General features: G+C 38.7%; 1 protein-coding gene across 1 annotated transcript in view; it reads left to right on the top strand.

Annotated features, from left to right (window-relative positions):
* Positions 1 to 13,376, top strand: part of CEP126 (centrosomal protein 126) — a 101,742-nt gene that overhangs the window by 52,598 nt on the left and 35,768 nt on the right. The window contains 1 exon segment of the mRNA XM_059929889.1: positions 5,965 to 6,076. Coding sequence (XP_059785872.1) covers positions 5,965 to 6,076 — 112 coding nt within the window.

The following is a 13,376-nucleotide window of genomic DNA, read 5'->3' as shown; positions in this document are numbered from 1 at the left end:
TACAAAGTGTATCCAAAGCATAGGATGAGGAAAAAAATGAATATAGGCCTAGAAAAATGAGTTGGAACAGTTCTCTAAGAACTTTGTATGCCATGCTAGGAATTTTGTCTTTATCCAATATACAGTCCACTTAAAGTTGTTTAACTGGAAACAAGCCAGTTAACTGGGTCAATAAGAGATCTTACTGAAAGTAAGGGCAGCTAGTAACATTGCTAAAAATAATAATATCTTAAACATCATAGAGGTTTATTTTTCTCTAGTGTAATGTGAAGTCCTCAGTTCGGCAGTCAGGAGCTGGTTTGATGATTATGCAAAGTCACTGGGAACACATACTCCTTCTGTCTCTCAGCTCAGCTGCCCTCAGTATGTGATTTACATAGCTTCACCCTCATGGTCATATGGTAGCGGCTGAAGCTCCAGACATCATGTCAGTGTTGTAGACAGGAAGAAGGAAGAAATGTAAAGGACAGAAGGGTATACCTCTGAGCTCCCTTTAAATTGTTTTCCTAGAAGACCCCATCTATCTGCTTATATCTAATTGGCAACTCCATCTGCAAGGGAGACTGGAAAATATAGATGTTGTTTTTTTTAATGTGGCTATATGGCCACCCTTAACAATATAGGGTGTGTTACCAAGGAACAAAGGGAAAATGGATATTAGGTAGGAAACTAAGAGTCTGTGCTAAAATTAGATTTGTTTGTTAGAAAGATAATTATCCATACAACATGGAAGGTGAATTGAAGTAGAGACATATTAAAGTAGGTAGACTAGTAGTAGACTATTTCCGTATTTGTGGCAAGAAGTGTTAAGCTGCTAAATTAAAGCACTGCACTGGATATAGAGACAGGAGGTAATACATTCAAGAGATATAATCAGTAGATTCAGTTACTAATTTATCAAGATGGCTGGAAGAAGACTAGGAGAACAGTGCCCCTAGGAACTAGCACAGAGCCTCACAAATTTTTAGCACTCAATAAGGACTTTGTTAATGAATTAATTATTTTGGTGGATGATGATATTAGTCAAGGTTGCAAATAAAGAAGAAGAATCAGGTTAGAGATATGAAAGATTATTTATTAAATTTTAAGTGCATTGACTTTGAGCTTCCCATGACTCATGCAAATGGGGAAATCAAATCAACAACTAGAAATATGTATCTGAAACTTAAGAAAAAGGTATGGAATAGAAATTATATTTAAGAGTCATTGATTAATAGATATATAGTTGGTAAAGGAAGCCATGTGGAAAGGTAAGGTAAATATTGGATATAGACGCAGATTGAAGATAAGGCCTAAAATAGAACCTTAGTGCACACTAGCATTTATTATAAGTAGAGAAATGAAAACTAAAAATGGATTTTGAGAAGTAGTTATCAAGAAAGCAGGATGGGAAACAAAAGCAAACAAAGAAAATTGTTATAAGAGGCAAAAGAAAAGGTAGTTTTAAGAAAGCGGATGTGGTCAGTTGTATTAAATGCCTCAGAGTACTCACCACTCATGAGTATCATTTGCCCCAGAAAGGGTGCTGACTACCCAAGGGCCTATGTACAGAAAGTGAGGAGTCTTAGTAAAAACAAATGACGTACGTATTCACTCAATAGAATATAATGCAACTATTAAAAAACTGGGAAATTCTTTATGGACTTAAACGGAACAATCTCCAGCAGAGATAGATTTACAATAAAGCCAATAAGGTTTAAGTTTCACTGTCATGGCCTCTACATCTAATTTTATATTAGTAGTTTTGCAGTATTTTTTCTTAATGAAGCCCCCCAAATTGTATAGATTCATATCAGTATACATAATATTCTACCTTCTGTGTAAGACAAGAGGGAAATTAGAATATGTATTAAGGGAGGAGATCAAGATGGTGGAGTAGGAGGACATAGAACTCACCTCCCCCAACAAACACATCAAAAATACATCTACATGTGAAACAGTTCTCACTGGAAACTGATAGAAAGACTCCTGTGCAACCAAGGCTGAAAGAAAGATCCACATGGAATAGGGTAGGAAAGAAAGAGAAGCGATCAGGTTGGGACCTGTGCCCCAGGAAGGGTACTCAGAGGAAAAGGGAGATTACACAGGCAGAAATCCTCCCTGAGAAGTGAGTGATTCTGTTCCAGCCACATATTGGGCACCCCAGTCCTGGGTTCCAACACAGGGAAGATGAGCCCCTAGGCTGGTTGGAGGGCTGGTGGGACTAACAGGAGGGCTGTGGGAAGCCTGTACTCGAGCTTGGGAGGAGTACACGCACACTTGCTTACTCCCAAAAGAGGGCAGAGAGGCAGATTGAAACTGCGCAGGTGGCTGACTGGTTTCCTGAAACTGCTCTGGAGCACACCGCAGCCTGAGCCAAGTGAATGCTCAATCCCTGCTTACTTCATGTCACAGCTCCACACTGGAGCGAGGGCTGCCACAACCAAAGAAAGAGCTCAGCCTTGAGACACAGAGGCAATTCAGAACCAAAGTGGTATCCTTTGGGTGAGGGCATGGACACTTGCACAGGCAGCGCATCAGAAGCAGCCCAAACTCTTTATGTGGCCAAACTGTTGCAGCCTGCACCTGGTCACACACCAAGAGCTCACACTGGCCCCTCTTGTTCCAGCACTGCTCACCTCAGGGGCAAGAGTGCTGGTGCTGGGAGAGGGGAAGCTCACACTTAAATGGAACAGAGCTAGCTCAGACCCAATCCTTAGGGCTTCTGCTCCAGCAACTTGGGACCTGACCCTGGCCCCAATAAGGCAGTGACAGTCCCTGAGCAGAAAGAAAGCCCCAGCTCTCTCCTGGCTCTGGCCCTAACCCCTCCTTCTCCAGCCCCACATCCTTCCAAAGTGATAGCTGCCAGCACACCCTGAGGAAAGACATGACTTGTGTTCATGTCAAATCCAGCTCTCCCACCAAAACCACTGGACACACAGGCTGTATAGGGATGCTCCCACATAAGGACACCCCTTCAAGACAGCAATAGGTAGCTGTTTCACCTAATTTCATAGAGACACAGACTGTTAAGCAAAATGAGAAGATAGAATTGGTCTCCATTGAAAGAGCAAGAGAAAAACACAAATAATGAAACAAATAATTTACCAGATAAAGAATTCAAAGCAATAGTAATAAGAATTCTAACTGAATTAAGGAAAATATATACAATGAAATATTAGCCACAAAAAAGAATGAAATTCTGCCATTTGCAACAATATGGATGGACCTATAGAGTCTTATCCTTATTGAAATAAGTCAGAGAAAGACAAGCTCTGTTATCACTTATATGCAAAATCTAAAAAATAAAACAAATGAATGTATATTTAAAAACAGAAATAACCTTACAGATACAGAGAACAAACTAGTGGTTACCAGTGTAGAGGGTGAAAAGGGTGGGAAAAATAGGGGTATGGGTTAAAACAGGGGTCCCCAACCCCCAGACTGCGGACCACCAGTGGTCCGCAGCCTGTTAGGAACAGGGCTGCACAGCAGGAGGCGAACAGTGAGCAGGTGAGCAGGTGAGCAGGTGAGCAGTGGGCGAACGAGCAAAGCTTCATCTGCCGCTCCCCATTGCTCCCCGTCACTCCCCATCGCTCGCATTACTGCCTGAACCATACCTCCCACCCCTGTCTGTGGAACTGCTGGGTTAAAAGACACAAACTACTGTGTATAAAATAGGCAAGCAGCAAGGATATACTGTACAGCACAGGGAAATATAGCCATTATTTTTTAATAATGTTAAATGGAGTATAATCCATAAAAATATTGAATATCTGTGTTGTACACCTGAAACTAATATAGTATTGTAAATTAACTATACTTCAACTTTTTAAAATAGAATATATATACTTATGTATGTTTGTATTTGCATAAACAGTGATAGAATACACAAATGACCAATAAGAGCAAGACTTCCAAATGTGTATTTTATTTTTTTTATTTCTGAACATGAATATATTACCTGTACAAAATATTAAATTAAAATTTTAAGAAAATGTAATGCCATGAGTGAAGAGCAACAACAAAGCTATGATAAATAACTGTGTATTTAATTGTCTATTGGTTTAGTTTATTCCCAAATTATGAGAGTTAAACCAAAGGTTCACCCGATGTACATGATAGCTGATGCTTCCCCTTGCTTCGAAAAAGGGATTGGGAGTTTCGATGAGGTCAGAGAATTGTTGGAGTTAGAATATTAGAGCAAAAGAACTGGAAGGAGGAGGCTAGTGGTTTAAATGAAATAATAAAGCCCGAATACACCGTAAGTACTCAAAAAATGTAAGCTTAAATTTCCATCAGTGAGTATGAGGTAGTGACTAGAAGGTCATTAGACAACAGCAACAAGAAAGAGTAATGGGTGTTTGTAAACTGTTTGTAAAACTACCTTAGTTTTAAAGGTAGTTTTTAAGTTCTCTTTGATAGACAATAAGTGGTGAGTGTTAATAAAAGCGAAGTCTCAGACTATAGTCTAGCACAACTAAACATTTTTAGTAAAGCAGACACAAAACGATGGGTACGACTTGTTCTCTAAGCTCAATAAAGTCCCAGTTCTCTATCCTTTTAGGTGCTCTGACTACACTTTATGTGAAAGATCCACTCAGACTTACACAGTCACATTCCAGAGACAAAATTTTTGTGCCTTCTGGTATTGGACCATCAGAAATGTTCCTGTTTAACAGCTGGATCCAAGACTAATCAGAGATCAAACCTCAATACCATCTGTAAGGGTATAGGGTATAGACCTCCCTAGATTCTTATTCTCTGTTCATGCAAGGGTAGAGAGTGATTAAAATATTTTAGGAAAGTCCACTTGTCTTAAATATCTTCAATTTCAACAAAGAAAGTCCATTTTTAACATTCATCAGGCTGTGCAACTGGCCATTAGTTTTACCAATAAGCAACCATTTGGGACATTGATTATGCTAATTAGAAAAACAATCAAAATCTAAAGCTTGATAGTTTCTGCCTCAAGAGGATTGGTCCTTTATGATTAGAATATCCAGCAAACCATCTTGTAACTGTGCATTTTTCACTAGTATTTTATGCAATCACCCCTTGACTCTAGAGTTCAAGTTTGAACTAACCCATTCATAAAAATATACTGGTTTTGCTTAAACATTTTAAGGTAAATAACAAACATTATAATAGTGGAAAAGTCTGAGGACATAGGTTTTTTAAAGGAGAAAGGAGGAAACAGTTTGGTAGTGTCATTGGAGAGCTAGAAAGTCACCTACTCTACCTTCAGACCTTGAGTTATTTTTAGTTATTTGTGCCTCCCCATAAGAGGGCTGAAGGAAAAGCAATATCCTTTAAAAAGCAGCTATGTTTCAACTGAAACAAGAAGGTGTGTACCAAAGTGTACAATGGAAATTCTTGGGAAAGTGGATACTTATGGGAGCTAGGGTTGGATTAGAGGTTGTGCAGAGTGGTATATGGATGAGTGTCCATATAATGTATGACTTTGATCAAGTTACTTAGCTTCTCTATGCTTCAGTTTCCTCAGGTGCAAAATGGAGATTCAAATAGCATCTGCCTCAAAGGCCTTAGTAAGAATTAAATTAATTAATACTTATACAGTGCTTAAAAATAATGTCTTTAACAGTAAATGCTCAATAAATGTTAAATGGTGTTTTTATATCTTCCCCTTTTCTTCATAAGAATATTTGTAAATTTTGTCAGAAGTTTATGGAACTATGAAATCAGATATAATGGAGTTTGCATGCCAGACTAAAAAGGCTGGACATTTCTCAATGTTTCATTTTTCCAAATAAATATTCTTAAAATTGGTGATGATAATTTTGAGGTAACTGTTTCTTATTGGGGAATTGGGTGTCTAAATTTAAAATATTTACACTATTCTAAAAAATATATTTTTACAAAAGTTTTAAGGTAGTATTTTATCATTGACCAATTAAATTATATATAAAGAGAGTGTTGAAGATGAAGTGATTCTGTACTATTTGACCTTTATTATCCCCTTAGTTTTTCAAAAACCAGTTCCTCCATTAGAAGAGGCTCTCAAACAAATTCAGGAATCCAACTTAAAATCAGAGGTAAACCTTCCCTCTTCCCACAGACCAATAATAGACTGGAGGTAAGTAATTTATGATTATCATGTGTAATTACTAATATATAATAATTAAATAGCTCTCTAGTTGCTGAGTTTGTAGGTCTTTTCATCAGTTACTCCTTACCTCTGTTTTAGAGTTCACTATTTTATTTTCACACATTGAATTGAGGTAGAGTACAATATAAGCTGCTTCAAGAGTAAGTAGGAATTTTAATTTGTTGTCTTTGGTATTACAATGCTGCCTATGTTAGTAATTTTCTATGGGAATTATCATAAAAACCATTTAAAAACATTGATATTGGTTTTACTGAGAGAAAAAAATATTTTGAGTTGTAATGATATAAATTTAGGTAAAAGGAGTAACTTTATAGTAGAAATGGGTTTTTCCTCACTGAAAATCTTTCCTGGATATCTTTAAAAAGCTACAGTGCCTCCTGGTTCCTCTCCAGGTTAGTTTAAATGAATTATCTTGAAGCAATAGGATGGACCAACCAACCAGAGTACCCTCTGACATCCTGTATTTTCCATTTATTTATTATAAATGTTTCTTGAACCTACTATGTACATAGCATTATATCAGGCATTGAGAAGGGGATATGGAGAAGTGTAATATTCAAAAATGTAATCCCAAGAGTATAATCTAGGAGAGAAGTAAAATAATGCTTCAAAAAGTATAGAACAGTACCAAATAGATAATGATAATAATATTTAATATTAATTTATGTAATGATGTCTACAATTCATATGTAATTTATGTTAATATTTTACCTGTTTATAATGTTATTTACTAAAGTACTTCCGTTTTTAGAATACCTGTGGCAAATAGTTCCCTTGATCAGATCTAAGAACAATTAAATTCATTCTCTCAGTCTTTATGATAGTTCAAGAAAGACTTCATGGAATAAAAAACTCTTCAGCAAAGCTTTGAAGAAAATAGGAGTTAATCATGAAACAAGTGGGTAGATGGTATTCCAGACAGAAGGATGAGCATGTGGAAAGGCCAGGAGTAACAGAAGGAATGATGTGTTCTAGGAGTCAGAGATGGCTGAATAATAGAATGCAGAATACCAATAGCTCACTAGATGTGAGATTGGAGAGGTAAATGACCTACATGCTAAGTAATATAAACTTTATCCTGAGCATTTAGGAGGAGTCAATGAAGGATTTGAGCAGATGGGAGATAAGATCAACTTTTCTTTTTTAACATATCATTCCAATCTATTGTGAACAAGTGTGGATAACTAATTGAAAGAGAACAAAACAGGAGGCTATTTCAATATATGTAATTGAAATTACATGGGTCTAGAGCTCAAGAGAAAGATCTAGGCTTAAGACATTTGAAGCCAAAACAGTGGATGAGATCAGCTGTGGAGATTATATACTATGACAACAGAGCTAGGTTAGAACACTAAAGAACAGCAACATTTAAGGAAGTGAAAAAAAGAGAAGCCTACAGATAGGAACAGAATGGTTGATACTGGACTATATAGAGAGAGAAGGTAGAACTAAGGAAGTACAGACTTTCATGGGGAAAAAAAGCAGTTTACAGAGATCAAATGGCTTCTAGAGAATCAGTAAAATAAAAAGTTTGTATCAGTCAGGATACTGGCAGAAAACATGTAACGTTTAAACGGGGTAATGAAAAAAGGTTAGTAAAGAGACTGGGAAGCCAACAGTGGATGATGAAGCAACCCCAGAACTGACAACAAAGTCAGTAATACCACCACAGACCTGAACTGAAAAGAGCTATAGCTATAGGAGAGGGCTGATAGGTAGAGGAACATTGCCACTACTAAACCAAGCCCAACAGAGAGGAAGCCAGAGGAACAATGATCAAAAACCTCTTTCTTCTGTCACTCTCCCATCTCTTCCTAGTACCTTTCATTGGTCAAAGTCAGCCATAAATCAAAAGGCAAGGGATCATTTTGTCTCTGCCTAGCAGAGACAAGTAGAGAAGCATGGAAAGTGAATCTGGAGGGGTAAAGAGAAAATATCCAGCTTAGAGGCAATGTGTCCACTGTACTTCACAACAAAAAAGTCACACTGGCAACTTTTGTCAGAGAAATTTCAGTGGAGGGATAGGGACAGAAAAGAGATTGCGATGAGTTGGAAAGAAATGGAAAGCAAGAAAGAAAAAATACCAAGTGTAGCTTGGCTGTGAAAGGAAAAGAGCTACCGCTACCGAACAATAGCCAGAGGGGATGTAGGGCCAAGATATGGCTTTTTCCCTTAATATGGAAGATATGTTATCATGTTTAAATATGGATGTCAAACTGATGAGTAACAGAATTGCAGTCTAGAAAAGTAGAGAATAAAAATGTGAAGTGTCTTAAGTACCTATTATTTGGACATTGATTAACAAGGGTTATACATATGAATGAGATATGGTCTTCTGCCCAAGAAGGGTTTTCAGTTACATTATAATACTGTTTAATGGTGGTTACATCATAAGACAAGTAATACTGCATTATGGGGGCAGTTACAGAAATACTAGCAAAGTGATAAAGAAGTACGAAATTTGAAGTTGGAGAGGAGACTTAAAAGATGAGTACCAATTGTATACTAAAGTAGCATAGGTTGATTTTAGGCATGTTCAGGCCTACATTGTTGTAAAGGGCAAAGACACCTAAGGAAATAGAACTTGTTCAGAGTGGCAGGACTGTAGTATGTGTTGCTGGTAGGACAGGAGATTATCTAGAAATGTAGATTGAGATCAGATATGAAATGCTTGTATGTCTAGGAACTTTTAATTTTTATCCTATAACTAGTAAAGAACCAGTGGAGGTTTTTAAGCATGGAGTGATATAATCCTCTTTATTATTATTGAAAGATAATTGGTATGAATGTTGGAGAATGAAAAGAGTGGAAAGAAATTGGAAGCAAGGAGACTTAAAAAACTTAATGGACTAATCCAAGGGATAGATCATTACTGCCTAAACTAAAATAGTACTATTTTGTATAGTGAGAAAAGGATAAATCTGACAAAGAATAAAAATATTTTGAGTGGTTAGAAGGAAAAGATGAGAGAAGAAAAAATGAAAATGCCTTTTCACAGCAGAGAAGAAACATAAATAAGAGTTTAAGAATGTTGATCAAATAGAAGTGTAAGAATTGGAGTATGGAAGGTGGGAGATGAAGAGGATGTGAGCTTACCTCCCCTGACAAAGAATTCAAAAATACATCCACATGTGGAACAATTCTAATGGAAAATTAACTGGAAACATGCAGAAGGACTCCTATACAATGAAGGCTGTAAGAAAGATACACATGTAATTGGCTAGGATGGGAAGAAAAGCATCAGGTAAGAGGCCTGTGCCTCTGGGAGAGGACTAAGAGGAAAAGGGAGATCACACAGGCAGACATTCACCCTGGGAAGAGAGTGGGTCAAGCCACAGATTGGACGTCCCCCTCCTGGGGTCCTACATATAGGAGACAAGCCCCTTTGGCTGCTTGGAGAACCACTGAAAGGCTAGAGAAGCCTAGACTCCACTCATGAGGAGTGTGCAATGTTAGCTTACCACCAGACAGGGCAGAGAGAGGTGTGCCCTAGTGGCTGCTGCCTTGCCACACACCCCAGTCTGAGCCGAGTGAATGTCAAGCCCTGCTCACTCCAAGCCACAGCTTGGCCCTGGATCTAGGCCAGACAGGACCTGGGAAAAGACTCAATCTAAAGATGCAGAGGCGACCTAGGGGCCTGGGCGGTGGTCTAAGTGGAGCAGTGTCCATTGTTGGCAGTTATTTAAACAGCACCCCAGAAGCAGCCCAGACTTCTGATGGCAGTGCAGGTGCTTGAACTCCCATGACCACCATTCCATGCTCCCCAGTTTCAGACAAGCAAACACTCCAACCCCTCCCACTCCATGCCATAGCCTTACACTAGATCTGGGGCAATCACAACAGGGGAAAAGATGCAAACTTAGGCTGCATCTGAGTGGAGCCACAGATGCCTACAGGGCAGCATATCAGCATATCTGTAAGCACATGAGCCCCACTTGCTTCAGCACTCCCCGCCTTTGGGTCAAAGGCCCAGTGCAAGAAGAAGGAAAAACACACACTTAAAGGAAGCAGAACCAGTTTGAGCCCAAATCTCAGGGCCTCTGCTCCAGCAACTTTGGATCAGATCTCACTCCTGACAGGGCAGTGATGGCCACTAAGCAGAGAGGAAGTACATCTCACACCCCACACAGGCTCTAACTCCTCCATTACTAGCCACATTCCCTACCAAGGTGATAGAGGCCAGCATACCATGAGGAAAGATATGACTGGCATCCACGTCAAATCCACCAAATTCACTGGGCACACACAGTCTGCATAGGGACACACCCACATAAGAACACCCCTTCAAGACCACAATAGGTAACGGTTTCACCCAAAATCATAGAGATACAGAAAGTTAAATAAAATGAAAAGGCAGAGGAACCTGCAACCTAAGATTGTCTACCCAGCAAGATTATCATTTAGAATAGAAGGTGAGATAAAGAACTTCTCAGACAAGCAAAAACTAAAAGAATTCAGCAATACTAAACCTACCTTAAAAGAAATGTTAATGGGTCTTCTCAAAATGGAAAAGAAGTAAGAATCTATCAGAAAGGGAAAAATCCCAATAGGAAAGACATATGTATGGGGATTGAAGATCACTTAAATAAGCCAGTACATAGATTAAAAGACAAAAAGTTGTAAAAGCAACTCCTACTACAATACATACTTATGTGATAAACATGAAGCTGTAAAAAAATACATCAAAAACAAAATATGGGGGAGGGGAGTAAAAACTGTAGATCTCTTAGAATGTGTTTGAAGTTAAATGACCGTGAGTTCAAAGCAAGTAGATATAATTATGAGTTAACAATGTGTGAACCCCATGGTAACCACAAAGCAAAAACCTACAATAGATACACAACAATCAAAAAGATAGGAACTCAAGCATACTACAAAAGAATATCATCAAACCACAATGGGAGAAACAAAAAGAAGAAATCAACGGAGGAAAAAGTACAAAACAACTGGGAAACAAGTAATAAAATGGCATTAAGTACATACCTATCAATAAATTACTCTAAATATCAATGGATTAATGCTTTAATCAAAAGACATAGGATAGTTGATTGGTTAAAAAAAAAAAAAAAACAAGACCCTTCAATATGCTGCCTACAAGAGACTCACTTCAGGGCAAAAGACACACACAAACTGGAAGTAAGGGGATAGAAAAGGATATTTCATGCAAATGGAAATGACAAGAAAGCAGGAGTAGCAATACTCATATCAGACAAAATAAAACAGAGACTATAATGAAAGACAAAAAGAGCATTATATAATGATAAAAAGGGATCAATACAAGAAGAGGATATATACTCTTTAACATATACACACCCAATACAGGAGCATCTAAATGTATAAAGCAGATACTAACAGACATAAACGGAGAAACTGACAATAGTACAATAATTGTAGGAGACTATAACACCCCACTGATATCAATGGACAAATCATCTAGAAAGAAAATCAATAAGGCAATAGTGGTCCTAAATGGCACAGCAAGACTAGTTGGACTTAACTGATATCTTCAGGACATTCCATCCAAAACCAGCAGAATACACATTCTTTTCAAGTGCACATGGAATGTTCTCCAGGATATATCACATACTAGGTCACAAAACAAGTCTCAACAAATTTAAGAGGATAGAAATTATATCAAGCATTTTTTTCAACCTCAGTGGTATCAATTAGAAATCAACTACAGGAAGAAAAACAGAAAAGAACAAACACATGGAGACTAAACAACATGCAACTAAAAACCAAGGGTCAATGATGAAATCAAAGAGTAAATCAGAAAATACCTCAAAACAAATTAAAGTAGAAAACAACTTTCCAAAATTTTGGGAATACAGCAAAAGCAGTTCCAAGAAGGAAATTCATAGCAAGACAGGCCTTCCTCGAGAAATAAGAAAAATCTCAAATAAACAACCTAACCTACCATGTAAAATAATTAGAAAAAGAAGAACAAACAAAGCCCAAAGTCAGCAGAAGGAAGGAAATAATGATATCACATACACATGGAATCTAAAAAATAATACAAATGAATCTATGTACAAAACAGAAACTGATAGAAAGATTGGTTCAAGATGGTGGAGTAGAAGGACGTGTGCTCACTCCCTCTTGCGAGAGCTCCGGAATCACAACTAACTGCTGAACAATCATTGACAAGAAGACACTAGAACTCACCAAAAAAATACCCCACATCCAAAGTCAAAGGAGAAGCAACAATGAGATGGTAGGGGGGCGCAATCACAATAAAATCAAATCCCATAACTGCTGGGTGGGTGACCCACAAACTAGAGAACACTTATACCACAGAAGCCTACCCACTGGAGTGAAGGTTCTGAGCCCAACGTCAAGCTTCCCGACCTGAGGGTCTGGGAATGGGAGGAGGAATTCCTAGAGAATCAGACTTTGAAGGCTAGAGAGATTTGATTGCAGGACTTTGACAGGACTGGGGGAAACAGGGACTCCTCTCATGGAGGGCACACACAAACTAGTGTGCACACCGGGACCAAGGGGAAGGAGCAGTGACCCCATAGGAGACTGAACCAGACCTGCTAGTGTTGGAGGGTCTTCTGCAGAGGTGGGGGGTGGCTGTGGCTCACCGTGAGGACAAGGGCACTGGCAGCAGAAGTTCTGGGAAGTACTCCTTGGCGTGAGCCCTCCCAGAGTCCACAATTAGCCCCACCAAAGAACCGGGTAGGCTCCAGTGTTCGGTCGCCTCAGGCCATGAAACCAACAGGGAGGGAACCCAGCCCCACCCATCAGCAGATAAGCTGATTAAAGTTTTACTGAGCTCTACCCAGCAGAGCAACCCCCAGCTCTACCCACCACCAGTCCCTCCCATCAGGAAAGTTGCACAAGCCTCTTCGATAGCCTCATCCACCAGAGGGCAGACAGCAGAAGAAAGAAGAACTACAGTCCTGCAGGCTACGGAACAAAAACCACATTCAGAGAAAGATAGACAAGGTGAAAAGGCAGGGGGGCTATGTACCAGATGAAGGAACAAGATAAAACCCCAGAAAAACAACTAAATGAAGTGGAGATAGGCAACCTTCCAGAAAAAGAATTCAGAATAATGATAGTGAAGATGATCCAGGACCTCGGGAAAAGAATGGAGGCAAAGATCTAGAAGATGCAAGAAATGTTTAACAAAGACATAGAAGAATTAAAGAAAAAACACCTACAAGAATTAAAGAACAAAGAAACAGAGATGAAAAATGCAAAAACTGAAATGAAAAATACACTAGAAGGAATCAATAGCAGAATAACTGAGGCAGAAGTA

The sequence above is a fragment of the Balaenoptera ricei genome, chromosome 8 (assembly GCF_028023285.1).
Source record: "Balaenoptera ricei isolate mBalRic1 chromosome 8, mBalRic1.hap2, whole genome shotgun sequence".
Taxonomy (NCBI): domain Eukaryota; kingdom Metazoa; phylum Chordata; class Mammalia; order Artiodactyla; family Balaenopteridae; genus Balaenoptera; species Balaenoptera ricei.
This window is presented reverse-complemented; position numbering and strand designations above follow the sequence as displayed.